Source organism: Pectinophora gossypiella, chromosome 19, assembly GCF_024362695.1.
Source record: "Pectinophora gossypiella chromosome 19, ilPecGoss1.1, whole genome shotgun sequence".
NCBI classification, from domain to species: Eukaryota; Metazoa; Arthropoda; class Insecta; order Lepidoptera; family Gelechiidae; genus Pectinophora; species Pectinophora gossypiella.
The window spans coordinates 4658093-4673097 of NC_065422.1; the positions used below are offsets into that span (position 1 = coordinate 4658093).

At 38.3% G+C, this 15005-nt stretch overlaps 2 protein-coding genes across 4 annotated transcripts; one reads left to right on the forward strand and one right to left on the reverse strand.

The window, feature by feature from the left end:
* Positions 1–450: 450 nt before the first annotated feature.
* Positions 451–2784, forward strand: LOC126375564 (uncharacterized). The gene has a single exon (XM_050022552.1). The coding sequence runs from the start codon at positions 623–625 to the stop codon at positions 1373–1375; it is 753 nt and encodes a 250-aa protein (XP_049878509.1). The 5' UTR covers positions 451–622; the 3' UTR covers positions 1376–2784.
* LOC126375501 (tektin-2-like) lies at positions 2435–14702 on the reverse strand. 3 transcript variants are annotated; one of them, XM_050022461.1, is made up of 8 exons: positions 14339–14702; positions 13405–13606; positions 11314–11519; positions 10398–10491; positions 8352–8480; positions 7165–7388; positions 5790–5902; positions 2435–4237 (listed from the first exon to the last, which is right to left on the reverse strand). In XM_050022461.1, the coding sequence occupies exons 1-8, from the start codon at positions 14512–14514 to the stop codon at positions 4014–4016; spliced, it is 1368 nt and encodes a 455-aa protein (XP_049878418.1). In that variant the 5' UTR covers positions 14515–14702; the 3' UTR covers positions 2435–4013. The 3 variants fall into 3 exon arrangements, with proteins under 3 accessions (XP_049878418.1, XP_049878419.1, XP_049878420.1); XM_050022462.1 differs by having other exon boundaries at positions 5801–5902; positions 14339–14701; XM_050022463.1 differs by lacking the exon at positions 5790–5902.
* Positions 14703–15005: the final 303 nt, after the last annotated feature.

A 15005-nucleotide genomic window follows, 5' to 3' on the forward strand; every position in this document is an offset into this window, starting at 1 on the left:
GCTTCAGAACGTTGTGAAAATAACTAGTTATAAAAATCACTAGTTAAGAAACTAGTTATTGGAAATCACATAACGCTTACGTTACGTTATCTCAAAAACCGATAACGACCCATCGCTACCGCTGACATTGACCGACCACAAACTGACATTTGCAATTTGACAATTTATTTCTTTTTTGCCCAATGTTGTAGATAGTTTGTTTATACTGCCTAGTCTTAAATCCGAATATTCATGTTTTTAACCCCCAAACGCCCCTAAATTCGTCAAGTAAATGGACAGCATCTAACATTTGAGTTCCTTGCTAAACAAATATACTTTTTATCTTAGTTCCTTTATGTTCCAAATTCCGTTTTGCAAAAAATGAGCAAAAAATAGACAAAATCAAATCAAAAGTGACATCCCTGAAAATAAAATCAGTCACAACACAAATCAGTTATCATCTTTTCATTCATTCACTCAAAGCAATTCATTCATTTATTTTTCTGTCAAGCAAGCAAACTAATCACAAAAAAATTCGTTTGCTAGAAAATACGAAATTCCAAGTATTTTATCTATTTTACCTCGCTGGCGTTAGGAGTCCTCTACAAAATCCGACGAAATCTGTATAAAAACTCAAAAAATAATGAAAACAAGCTTGCTATACGGGATCTTAGCTGATGCCAACTCAAAGACGAGAGTGCGCTGCGTTTTCTGCGGTGTCTACATACCGAAGGCCAGCAAATGTATCGAACAGCACACAAATGGAACGAAGCACAAAGAGAACATAGAACTGATGGCCACGAACGGGATAAGCTTCAATAACGACGTGCTGTATTGTAAGCCGTGCAAGCATACTCTCACCGAAGATGAATCGGTCTCGAAGCACATCGACGGCGACGACCACGCTAACTGGATGACTGCGATAGAGGACCTCGTGGATGGGGAGTTCATCAGCCTCGAACCCTACTTATCTGGCGAGAAAGACGAGGTTTACTGCGAGGTATGCAACACGACGATCGACTGCGCACTCCTGAACATAGAGGAACACGTCAACAGCTTCAACCACAGGGCCAATGTCTGTGACAAACTCAAACCTTTGAATGGAATTTTTCCTGTAGAAAATAACGACGAGGTCTGGTGCAAGGTATGTGATATATATCTAGAGAATACTGTCAAAGGTATACTGGAGCATATTGACGATGATGAACAGCATGTAGATTGGTTTTCGGAGATGGAGGACTTGATTGAGGACCATGAAATTTCAATTGAGGACTATCTGACAAATGAACATGAGAACAATGCGTTCTGCAACACCTGTCAGATAGAGATCATCTGCAATGCTCAGAGTATTGAAGATCACATCAACAGCGATTCACACTTAAGTCACTTTAGTTAATAAATTATGACAAAGACATTTTTGTTTGTTATGTTTTAGTTGGCTTGATTTCACCAAAAATAGCTGTTTATTTATTTTTTATTTTTCTACTTTGGCGCTTGCACACTGTGCTTGTATTCAGCCAGTTTTGTAGACACTGATCTACAATGCTTATTGTGTATTAAGACAGTTTGAAAGTCAACAACAATATTATTTATTCAAATTATTTATATTCATATAGGGCTGAATATGAGTGTTTTAGTATGGTGCACTTGTAATTTAATATTGTAATTTCATCATCTTCAACTTGTTTTCAGTTTGGCTGTTGACTGATATAACTATAGAATAATATGTATATAGATTGCTTGCCTGAAATAAACTTGAAGTTGATGAAAATACAGAGTCGTAGTCTGAGCACTTACACAATTAATTCATTATTTTTATCTCACTACAAATATATTGAATTGTTATATGGAATAATGGAATGTTATTTCACAGTCAGTGAATTATTTAATAAGAAAATGATGTACTGTTAATATTGCACATAAGTTCGGGAAACTAACAATTTTATGCTTTTTCCTCTCTACACTTGGAACTAACAAAATATTCATATTATAAATCAATTTTAAATTTTATGTTTAGACATTCCCCAAATATGCTAATGTTGCCAGGTTGTGTTCAATATTCCTTTAATTATTTTGTTAATTAAGCTTAACAGTAAAATCACAAGTTATTTATATCCAAGCATGAATGATTTGACGATTATTTTGAAATTTATGTAAGTATATTTTCGTGGGATATTATTAATTATAATAATGAGATTGTTGCAATCTTTATTTTGTTATTTATGTATCATTTAGATTCAATGATAATAGTACATACATCATTGGATTTATGTCACTGCTTTTTGAAGTTCCCACTCTTACTAAAGGTGCCATTTTATGCAGTGTAATAGAATGAAAAATAAATATATTTTTATATAGTTTTGCCATGTATGTATAGAATAAAATGTACAACATTTTGGTACACTGATAATAAAATGTCATCTACCCGCACCCATGCAAAATAAGAACAACTATATAATACAAAATTTTGGTATTTTATTGTTAAAGTTACATGCTAAATGTCATATAATAATAATAAATTACATTGCATTGTTACATGTATATGTAATATTTTTAAAGCTATACCTGACTTACAGCAGATTTGAATTCCAATACTATGTACCTACTACATTGCTTATAAATTGAAATTTCAACATATCTAATATCACAGATATAAATTCAATATTTGATATGATATGACATACACCTACCACAATCACATACATGTATAATTTGCAACCCAATCGTAAGTTATAGCTAGGCACATGGTTTGTAATATTGTTAAATAATTATTAGTTTTGTTTCCTAAATAAATTTCAAAATACATTTCTATCTTTGATTTCTAATAATAATTATAAAATTGTAAACTATATTCTTAAAACAAAGTAAAAATCTAAGGGAAAAATGCAAAGGTCCCATAATAACCTTTAAATATTTTTTCAAAACAATACTGTTAGTTATTTGTTGTTATAATAACTAATGCATTCTTGAGTACCATACCTAAAGAGGAGCACAATAAGCTATTTATTTAGATTGCGACGCTAAAACAAAATATGGAATTTGGGATTGTAAAACAAAATACCAACGTGTAATAATAATAATTATTTATATCTGTCTCCATAAACTTTATATTTGGAAACGAACATTGGAATCGGATACCAGCTTTGACATTTATAATAAGTACAATACTTAAACAGGAACTATTTCCAAAATACGATCAACCAATCATAGCTCGTTTACAACACTCACTGTTTGTTACCAAATACAGGGTGTTAGTGACATCGTAACGAAAACTTTGAGGGGTGATTGAGGATATGATTCTGAGATGATATGAAGTGGAATTTTCCGTCGCAAAAGTATGGAATTGAAAATAATTAAAAAAAACACAAAAAATTTCAGGAATATTCAGACTGAAAATTCCACTTGATATCAACTCAGAATCATGGTCTGAACCATCCCCCTCAGTATTCGTTACGGTGTCACTAACACCCATACCTACTTGTATGGCTACCGTATGTACTTGTGTGGGGTGTGACATCGTAACGAATACTGAGGGGGATGATTCAGCTGATTATTCTGAGTTAATATCAAGTGGAATGTTTCATCGCAAAATTATAGAATTGAAAATAATTTAAAAAAAAACTAAAAAAAATCATGAATTTTGCGACGAAAAATTCCACTTGATATTAACTCAGAATCATGGTCTAAATCATCCCCCTGAGTGTTCGTTACGATATTACTAACACCCTGTATAAATAGTCCTAAAGAAATTATTATTATTATAAACGCAGGCACTCAAACAAAGGGTATTAAGGTAGGTAAGTGTTGATGGGTACCTTATTAGGGGTTACGACCCTACCCACAATTAAGAGGATGATGTCGCAAAACTTTTTGATGTTAAGACGAAACAAACTTCTGGTCGTTTATCTCAAGAAGTTTTAGTTTCGACTCATTTACTCATTTGACACGTCAGAGAGACGGAAATATTTTGAGACATGAAAAAAGTGTTTAGAGCAGGTATGGTAAATTTCGGACAAACCTAACAAGTAAAATTTTTACAGAGGTAAAAGAGATAGAGAAAGTATGGTGAAAAATGATGGAAAATAAAAAATCAATAATTTATCAGGGAAATGGATAATCGTCGTCTTCACTTTCATTTTCATTTTCCTCCTTGATAGTGTGGAGTGCTGAATCCATGTTGGCTTTCTTAGTTCTCTTGTCTTCTGATGTAGATTGACTCCTGCACGACGGACTGCACACGCTTGATACGTCTCCAAACCTGCGCAGATAGTTACTGTGGTGAGTGTAATAGATTATTGCGTGTTACCTTCTATAATTTGCACGTTCTCAGTTAAAATAAGAGACAGGCATGTATTACGTTGCATTCAACAGGTCTGAAGGTACTCAGTTGGGCGCGAACCTTGGTTCAGGGCGTCGTCTGAGAGGATTATAAATTTGAAAGAATTGATCGACCCTAGTGGGTCGATAGCGATAAGATGGGCGAAATCTTCGACCACAATGCCGGCTTGGTTGGTATCGGGGTCCTGAAGTAGTAGGGTGTTGCTCCTGATTGGCCACCATAGCCATAGGACTATTTAACGTCCTTCAAGCGCCGATACTTTTCAGCACCATCCCTAAGCGGGATGTATTCGGAAGCCGCATCTAACAGGGGATTTGGGTGGTGCGGAGCAGAATCGAAAAAATGTTTTGAAGCTAATTTGAGCCATTGGGCAATAGTTGGCAGACTTGGTCAATGTGCAGATATTCCATGAACTTTTTAATGAGAAAGGATCTTAAATACTTCTAAGAAAATGGGATTGTTCCCTGTAACTTCTGCTCGAGGTCTGACGGACCTCAGAAGTCAAAATAGAGAAAATGTGTGTGTCGTCGGCTTCAATCTGTCAGCAAAAACCGAATCCTCAAAGAATTCAAAATACGAAAATTCAAGCGAACCGACCACACTCACGCACGGCCATTAACACCCACACAAGCCAGTGACAGTACCTACACAAGAACGAAAATCACAGTAGGTACGTATCTTATTAAAGTAGGTAATGGCCTCGATTCGTGCAGACACATCCTAATTTTATTGTAGGTAAGTTATACCCGTCATTTTCTTATCCGCCGAAAAGGAAAGGGACTGATAATGACAACTGTTAAGTTTAGGACGAATGAATAAATTAATGAATAACCCGAGCGAATAAAATAGGCATCTCACTCATATGTAACCCTTGACGCGTGTTGTCGAATTAATTCTGTCAGGTTGGTGGCCAATAAATTAATATTATACAATAAAAAATAAATTTCTGCCTAAATTTGTCGTGTGTTTAGTGATTGCAATCCGGCGTCATTTTCAATCCGACCGGATTCCCATCCCATCCGGTATATTGGTACCGGATCCGGTAACCATTAAATGATGCCGGATCCGCCGGATTACCGGATCCGTTTTTCCGGATTGCAATCCCTACGTGTAGTGTGTTCCATAAATTTCATGTCTGTCAATTACCCGTCTCTTTCTTTTTCAGGGGGTAAGAAAGTGACACGTATAAATTAAAATAAAATTAGATGGTGTGTACGGTCACGAGTACACACATACACACACACACACACACACTTTACACACTACACACACACACACACACACACATATATTTGTATACACTTTGCAACCATGTCACATTATCTTTTTTGACAATTTAAACCGTAAGCCTCATTAAATGTCAAATATGATAGTGCGACAGGGTTCTAAAGTGGGTACATGATATTGCTCATGACTGTCCAGGAATCAGCACCAGATGTAAGTATGATGACGAGCTACGGATACTTCGAACCTCGAACAGACCTGGCGACCATCCTCTTTTCGTCCAGTTGAACAACTTGTTGTATATCGGCAGCAACACAATCCATTTTCGCCATTGTAATTTGCAAATGGTCCTTCAAAGTTCTAAAGAGAGAGAAATGGAGACTTTGTTAGTTGAACTTTCATAAGTAGGTAAGTTCACGGTCATAATAAGTACTTAGGTGAGGTGGCAAGGCCATGCCGGCGGGGACGCGGTTGTGTGCAATTGCGTTCCCGTATCCCCGCCACACGGCGGCAAAGAGGAACACCGTTGGGTTTTAGTGGGTATACCGGGTGGCGACACCCGGGGAGTCCCACATAACCACGTCCAACCACCGAAACAGCAAAGTCTTTAAATACCCATTACTTTCCTACTGTTATTGATTTTACGATTGACAATGTAAAGCCTGTTTTATAACATGTTCTTTTAGATCAAGTCACAAGTCTACATGAGCTAACCGGCTTGAAAAGTCTGTCGAATGGGTCGGTTACTAAACCGAACACCTTGACTAACCCACAATCTTCGATCAACAATATTAATTACTTCTTGCATGTGCTTTTATTTTTAAAAACGGTCCGGGAAATAGGTAAGACGTCACTGTCAAGTTAGTGAGGACTAATTAATTTTAATGATTGATTTCAACTACCTCCACAAATTACAACTCGGGCGGACTTATTGCTCTAGAGCCTATTGTTTTCAATCAATATTGTTTTGAATTTGGAGCCATTTTTTTGATTATACGTAGGAAGTTTAGTAGGTAGTTTTTTTTTGACGTGACTTATTGTAGATTTGCCGCAGGTGGCATTAACTACTTGGCCGGACAAATGGGGAGCGCTGGAGGCTCTCACTCGGTACAACGTTTTAAGACAACAGGCCTGAGGGTACCCAGTTAGGCGCGAACCTCGGCTCAGGGCGTCGTCTGAGAGGCAAATATTTGATAGAAATAAACGACCCTAGTGGGTCGATAGCGATAAGCGCTGATTGAGGGAGGGCTGATTGAGGGAGGTCGTCGACCCCGCCGGCGGGGTCGGTATCGGGGTCCTGAAGTGTTTGGTGTCGCGAGCTGATTGGCTGCCTCTATGGCTAGAGTAATCGGGTCGTCGGGATCGTATATTACATCCTTCGGACGCCGATACTTTTCAGTACCGTCTCTAAGTAGGATGTATTCGGAAACCGCAATTACCAGGGGATTTGGGTGGTGCGGAGCAGAATCGAAAAAAACTTTTTGAAGCTAATTTGAGCCATTGGGCAATGGTTGGCAGACCTAGGTCAATGTGCAAATTTTCATTGCGAAGGAACCACGGAGCTCCCGTGGCTTTCCGCATGAAACGATTTTGTATTACCTTTAGTAGGTAGGTATACCTACTTGATCTCACTGAGATTGGACCTCAGATCTCTGACGAAGTGTCGGACCCTTGCCAGTTCTCCCCTCAGCCGGTTATCAACCTCGTCTCTGGTAAGTTCCCCTGGGGGCCGGAAGCTTCTATCAGCTAACTTAGCTTCCACCACCCGTTCTTGTTCCATATTGGCTAATAAACTCTGTTCAGTGTTCAGGGTTTCTTCCTCTAAGCATTGAAGGTCACGCAAGGACTGAAAATTGGTCGATTAAGTTGGTTAGTACATGGTATAAGACGACCTGGCTCTGCACGGTAACCGCGGCGCGCGCGGCGCGAATTATATCGCGGCCTTCGACCAATAGACGTTTGACTTCTATCTACGTAGATAGTATTCGTATCGTTTATTGGTCAAAGCGCTCAATATAATTCGCGCCCCGGCAGGTATGGTCAATCCTATGACAAGCCGCCATTGCTAGCCCTTTATGACGTAAGTGTTACCATTAAATTGGTATCTCCAATATTCCAAGGACGTAAATTTGATTATTGAAAATTAAGTGAATTACTGACTAATGTATTTAATTCCTATTATTTGTCACATATACAAAAATAATTAAAAGTGTATGTAACTGTCGTTTCATGTCTCGGGCCTATGGAGTCCCTGACTTTTGGAAGGCGTGCGTGGGGCCGAAGCCAATACGTAGAGGCACCGACAAGAGGCACAGACAATCTTATCTAAATGTGGTGTGACACCAACCACTATTATTATAGCTCGCAAGGATTGGGCGTAGGTTCCATACACATCTGCTTACCCTTTCGGGAATAAAGGCGTGATACTTCGTTTTGTTACATACATACATAAACAGCCTATATACGTCCCACTGCTGGGCACAGGCCTCCCCTCAATCAACCGGAGGGGGTATGGAGCATACTCCACCACGCTGCTCCAATGCGGGTGGGTGGAGGTGTTTTTACAGCTAATAGCCGGGACCAACGGCTTAACGTGCCCTCCGAAGAACGGAATCATCTTACTTTTTCGGACAATCAGGTGATTCAAGCCTGAAAAGTCCTTACCAAACAAAGGACAGTTTTCGACAATGTCCCCATCGGGAATCGAACCCGGACCTCCAGATCGTGAGCCTAACGCTCTAACCACTAGATCACGGAGGCTGTTATACTTCGTTTTGTTATTTTGTATGAAAATTAAAGAGAGTGCTACCTCTTGTCTTTGCCATTCAATCTCTTGCAGTTTGAAGTGGTTGGTGTGCAGTCGTCTTCTGAGTGCTGACTCCACCTTGTTGGCATACGCCTGCGCAGCTATTGTCAGCTGAACTCTCGCTCCTCTTACCTGCACATAAAAAACCTTTGTTCCCACTAGTTCGATTCATTAGTTCGATCGTCGGACTAGTGAGAATTTTTTTTCTCATTAGTTCGACCGTCGAACTAGTGAGCATTTCTTTTCTCATTTGTTCGACCGTCGAACCAATTTAAATTTAAAAATAGTTCTACCACATTTCAATGTTTTACTAATTTCGTAATAAAATTAAAAACGCTTGGTTCGTTATAAAATATATATTCGTGTACATCTATAGGATATCTTAGATCTTCTTTCTTATCGTGTGGGTTGTAAGATTGATGACCAATCTTACAGACCCTGGTGTCAGAGTTATAGAGCCGCCAAAGGCCTCTGACGTGGCTCGTAACGACTACCTCCATAGATAGTAACCGGGACCATCGGCTTAACGTGCCTTCCGAAGCACGGAATCGTCTTATTTTTCGGACAATCTGGTGGCCCGCAATGTCCTAACCAAACCGGGAAAGTCTCACAAAGTAGTTTTTAAAAAACTGTTTCCCACCCGGGAATCGAACCCAGGACCTCCGGATCGAGAGACCAATGCTCTAACCACTAGACCACGGAGGCTGTCTTAGATCGAATACATATTTAAAAAAACTTATAAGTTATAAGCTGGCTTCCTAACAAAGTAAATAAACAATACATATAGATTACACAAATCATCGTCATATCACCCGGAAGTTGTCTACTGCACATTTCCTTAAATGCATCTATACCTACATCGCCTAGGTATGTGCATTATACATTATAAACATTTATTTATTTGGAACACCTACATATTTAACTGCAGAAGGAGTGTGGTAATAGATTTTATTTTCATTTTGAGGGTAGATGCTTTTTTAGCCTGTTTAACTATGCGATATGATGTATTGCACTAGTCATGCGCTGCAGTGATAACGTTTTATTTATTGGTGCCTGTTTAGTTTACTTACTGTTTATTTTTTCGGAATGACGTCTAAAGAATTGAAAATTATTAAAAGTGGTCGAGGAAGGTTTCTGCAATTAGAGGGATATCAATATTACTCAATGCGTAAATATAAAAATGGTCAAAGCATATGGCCCACACGATAAGAAAGAAGATCTAAGATATCCTATAGATGTACACGAATATATATTTTATAACGAACCAAGCGTTTTTAATTTTATTACGAAATTAGTAAAACATTGAAATGTGGTAGAACTATTTTTAAATTTAAATTGGTTCGACGGTCGAACAAATGAGAAAAGAAATGCTCACTAGTTCGACGGTCGAACTAGTGAGAAAAAAAATTCTCACTAGTCCGACGATCGAACTAATGAATCGAACTAGTGGGAACAAAGGATAAAAAATACATAACATAAACAGCATATATACGTCCCACAGTGACATCGAAGACCTGGACCAGATTCGTGGATAACAAAAAAAGAATGGAGAGAAATGGGGGAGGCCTTTGCCCGAAGGTACACAGATTGGTTGTTGTACTTAAAGGAAAAACTTTAAAATGGAACTTCTATGTCTGAAAAAAGGATAAATAAATAAATAAAAATACGTCTCACAGCTGGGCACAGGCCTCCCCTCATGCAACCGGAGGGATCACGCTTCTCCACTGCACCCTGGGCACCTATCGGTATATCTATAGGTAACCCCTAGGTATAGGTATACCTATAGGTAACCCCTATACTTATAGGCAAGTACAAGAAAAAATAGCTAAATAGAAAAAAATCTAAGTAATGTAGCCTAATCAATAAGTAACGGAAAAAACATTTTTAAAAAGTAATTATGAATAACCATAAATGCATTTGTGTGTGTCTGTGTGTGACGGTGAGTGTGTGTGCGAGGGTGTGTCTGTGCGTGTGTGTGTGTGATGGTGAGTGTGTGTGTGCGTGTGTGTGTGTAAGCGTGTGAGTTATACGAGTGTGTGTGTCACTTACCTGTTGTCTAATCATAACTGCTTTGCACAGAGCTCTGAGGCCGTTTCGTTTCAAGTTCATACATTTATTTTCCCAAAGAGTTAGTGATGAGCCTCTGAAACATAATAATGTTTCAAAAAAGTAAGTAAATACCTATCTACAATATTATCTTGTAATGAAGATCTTCATTAATTGAAGATAAAGTAGGTATTATGTTTCTTTTGGGATGAAGTTTTGTTCTATACGCCGCCTTATATTTTTCATCAATTAATTTATATTTCATTCCAATCGATTTTCACAATCCACACTACTTAATATTAAAAACGAGAAAGTGTCCGCCATTTGCGACTCATACAAAAATCGAGAATCTTTTTTTTTTGGAAATCTGCCCCCGACCCCTTCAAAGAAGGGGTAAAATTTTATACCTTTGGGATGTTTCGCAATTTCAGGAAGCTAAAAATTGGTACAGTCATGAGCAATATAATGTACCCACTTTAGGACTCTGTCGCACTAATTTGACATTTAGTGAGACTTACAGTTCAATTTGTCAAAAAAGTTAATGTGACATGGTACCAAAGTGTATACATATATTAATACTCGTGACCGTACATTAGGAACCGTGTTACCCCGAATTTAGTGCGAGCGAAATCGCGGGCAAAAGCTAGTAACTATATCATAAATATATGTAGATAAACTCACTCCTGTAATACCTAATGCCCGTACAAAACAAAGGACAGTCTCACAAAGTAACTTGGACAACGTCCCCAACGGGAATCGAACCCGGACCTTCAGATCGTGCGCCTAACGCTTTAACCACTACCATTTTCAACATAATATAAACACTTTACTGCACACACAGGACAAACACAAGAGGAATAGAAGAGTCAACAAGCGGCCTTACTGCCAAGTAGCAATCTCTTCCAGGCAACCAACTCACTTTTTCTTCTTCTTCTTTCCACATATTCCTGTGAGACTGGACTTGGTGATGTTGGCGCAAGACTCCTCCCTGGCCAGGGTCTCGTCCTTCTTCGCTATGTCATGGTTGACACGGTTTTTTATATTCTCCGTATTTGCAACCTGTTTATCTATTACAGTAATCATTTTCTCGAACGACGCCTTTTGGTCGCAAAGGAAGGTGAATTCCTGAAAAAGTTGTGTAGGTACTGAATTCGATGTTAAACATAATATATATAGCGATCAACCACATAACCCCCTTTTTTGCTTCCCGCAGTTGGGTAGAAATCTAAGACAATGAATGACACATACAAGAAAAATGTGTCACGATCGCTCCGGACGACCTCCGTGGTCCAGTGGTTGAGCGTTGGGCTCACGATCCGTAGGTCCCGGGTTCGAATCCCGGTGGGGACATATCACAAAAATCACTTTGTGATCCCTAGTTTGGTTAGGACATTATAGGCTGATGCATTAAAGTAAGATGATCCGTGCTTAGGAAGGCACGTTAAGCCGTTGGTCCCGGTTATAACTTACTGATGTAAGTAATTAGTCGTTACATGAGCCATGTCAGGGGCCTTTGGCGGCTCATAATAACCCTGACACCAGGGTTAATGAGGTTGGTAATTCACCTCACAACCCACACGATAGAAGAAGAAGAAGACCTCGGTGGGAAATAGGCGTGAGTTTATGTATGAATAACACATAACAACCACATAATATACATACTATCATGCCAGGAGTGGGTAGAGGTGAATAGTACCTATATACACCATGCAACATGCATTCCTTTTTTACAATTTGCCTCAAATGGTAGGTACTGCTAGACAGAAAAGAATCGATCGACCTAATCTCGACTGATACATCACTATGCCACAATGTCACAACACTAGCTGACGTACTTTGACAGATCTAAATTTTCTTACCGCGCATTGAGGCTATTCTAAAATGTTATCTTTATTGAAATAGGTATACCTAATACTGACTAATTGTACTGTACTGAGTCTGTTTAATAGTACCTATCTATATATACGTAGGTACTACTTAGCCGGATAATGATGGACATTCTAGGCTAATACCTATACATGAACAGCCTATATACGTCCCACTGCTGGGCGCAGGCCTCCCCTCAATCAACCGGAGGGGGTATGGAGCATACTCCACCACGCTGCTCTACTGCGGGTTGGTGGAGGTGTTTTTACGGCTAATAGCCGGGACCAACAGCTTAACGTGCCCTCCGAAGCACGGAATAATATACGTTCCAGGCTAAAAACAATAAAGATGGCACTGGAAAAGGTTTCCTTCGTTTTACCTTTTCATTTCATGGATAACAGACATATTATGCATCTTTTTTTATCTTTGCTTTTGGGTACAAATGATGACCCTTTTTATTACACCTAGCACAACTACATCTTCTACCTATTTATTATTCTAATCAAAATAATTAGAAGCAATATAGGTAGCACATAATATGATCCAAAAATGTAGAGAGCAACAATTATTTTTATAAGTACATGCTTCTGCCATTATATCATATTTTTTGAATAATTGGGTAGTTTCGTAGGTCAAAGATAATTTATGAAATTCTGATTACTAAGTAAATAAAAACAGATGATCTAAAGGTGACAACAAACGTTTTCTATTCTCTATTTAACTTATTTATAAATTTTAATAAAGAAAATGTACTCAATAATAAGTACGAAATTGTCACGTTTTTCTATGAAGTCACAGGTTGCTTTTTCATACAAATTCCATAGTCATTTCGTGTTTTGACGTTTAGTAAAAAGTAACTGATTTGACTAGTTGGAAACTACCTTATTATGTACAGTCATGAGCAATATAATGTACCCACTTTAGGACTCTGTCGCACTAACATATTTGACATTTGGTAAGACTTACAGTTCAATTTGTCAAAAAAGTTAATGTGACATGGTACCAAAGTGTATACATATTAATGCTCGTGACCGTACTTAACTGATTAATGAGAAAATAGGTAATTATCACGCTAATTCTCGACAGCGCCATCTATATTATTTTTGGGGAACGTACCCTGGAAAGTCCGTCATTCCTTCCTTACCTTCATAACGGCCTTCTCAACAGAATCCATGCCGGGGCCTAAACAGCCTGGTTTGATCTTAGCATGTTGTTCTATCTCGTCGTCGATTCTCTGGACTACCACTTTGATAGCCTTTTGCTCGTGTTTGAGAGCTTTAACTGACTCGTCTAGACGTTGGGACAGGTCACTGAAGACCCAGCGCCATGAAGCGATGTCTGCTATTCTGGGAGGAATAAGGAGTAGGTTTTCCCATGGACATTCAGAATTTACCATTTGAGTAGTAAAAAAGTTTTTTTTTTAATAATAGGTATAGGTTCGCGATTGATTTTTGACATGTACTTAACTATTAGAGTATTTGTAATTGTATGTTTTCATTGTATTTTGACTATTTTAATTTTACTCTTTGACTTGTTAGTACACTAACAAATTTGCATGCCTATGTTATGGCGAAATATGCTGTAAGTACTTAAATATTATTTATTGTTACCACCTATAATACCATATTTGTGCAATCAATGATTTGATTGATTGATCACAATCTCACCTGATGATGACGATGTGGTCTAGGGTGAATCGCGCTTACCTAGCAAATGCCTACTCACTTTAGCCTTGAAGGCTTCCAGATTATAACGAGTTGAAATCGTTATTATAAGGTTAGTTGATTATTTAATCTGGGACCCTATCAGGCACCCAAATTACTCAATTGTGTTACAGTATGTTATGTATTTTTTTAAGAATATCCGGGGCCCTGTGCCGAGGTTTTTCTTGCAGCTACTTTTCCCTGGCTATACAGGTTGTGTGAAACTGCAGTAGTTTTAGGCGGATGAGACATTCGTTATGTAAAAATTGACGATTGAAAGTGTAACTATGTTACCAACTGAATAAAGATATTTTTGAATTTGAATTTCGTTATTGTGTACTTACCAAGAAATCCTCAACTTTCAAACTTACTCACCTATCCTTCAAGCTTTTATTTATGAGGGTCTCATTGGTTTCCCTGGCGAAGTCATTCACCATCACCAGTTCCTGGGTATCGTTGATCTTCTCCACGACCTTGGCATTCAGCTTATCAGTCAGTGCCTTCAGGCCTTCGATAGCACAAGAACCTACCATGCAAGTTTTGTTGGACATGGCGACAGAGTTTGTTGGAAATTTTGTAAAAATTGTCGAATTGAGTTGATGCTTTGGCAGATTTGGGTTATGTTATGACATTTGTAATGTAAGGCAATGCAATCTTTTTGTGTAAGCCCGTAAACTTAACCAATATTTTTATGTTAATCTCCTTAGAGCAACACGGTCCTCTGGTCAATCTCATACTTACTTTAAAATTAAAAAAAAAACTTATTTTCAATCAAAACTACTTTTGGCTTTTTGGCGGGAAACGGGAACGGGACAGTTGTGCTTTCTTCATTGAATTATCCAAATAATTAATACGAAGTGGTGTTTTGTGGTTAATGATCGCATTAAGTTAGTCGGAAGACATTCGCGAGTGTTATTATATCGGAGTATTCAATAAACAAAGTGTATCTGCCTATTTTCGCTTCGTGGCAGGAAGCCGCTTCATAACTCAAAAGTTTATGCGGACTTTTGAGTTAATTCGTTTGGGGTTCGGAGTAGGAGTC

What these genes read in the sequence shown, in the direction of transcription:
- LOC126375564 (XM_050022552.1), top strand. Translation starts at nt 623, where the DNA reads ATGAAAACAAGCTTGCTATACGGGATCTTAGCTGATGCCAACTCAAAG.
- LOC126375501 (XM_050022461.1), bottom strand. Translation starts at nt 14,514, where the DNA reads ATGTCCAACAAAACTTGCATGGTAGGTTCTTGTGCTATCGAAGGCCTG. An exon ending in CAGTTATGATTAGACAACAG is followed by an intron (nt 8,481 to 10,397) that starts GTAAGTGACACA and finishes TTTTATGTGCAG; the next exon opens with GTAAGAGGAGCGAGAGTTCA. An exon ending in GGTCGCCAGGTCTGTTCGAG is followed by an intron (nt 4,238 to 5,789) that starts GTTCGAAGTATC and finishes CTATCTGCGCAG; the next exon opens with GTTTGGAGACGTATCAAGCG.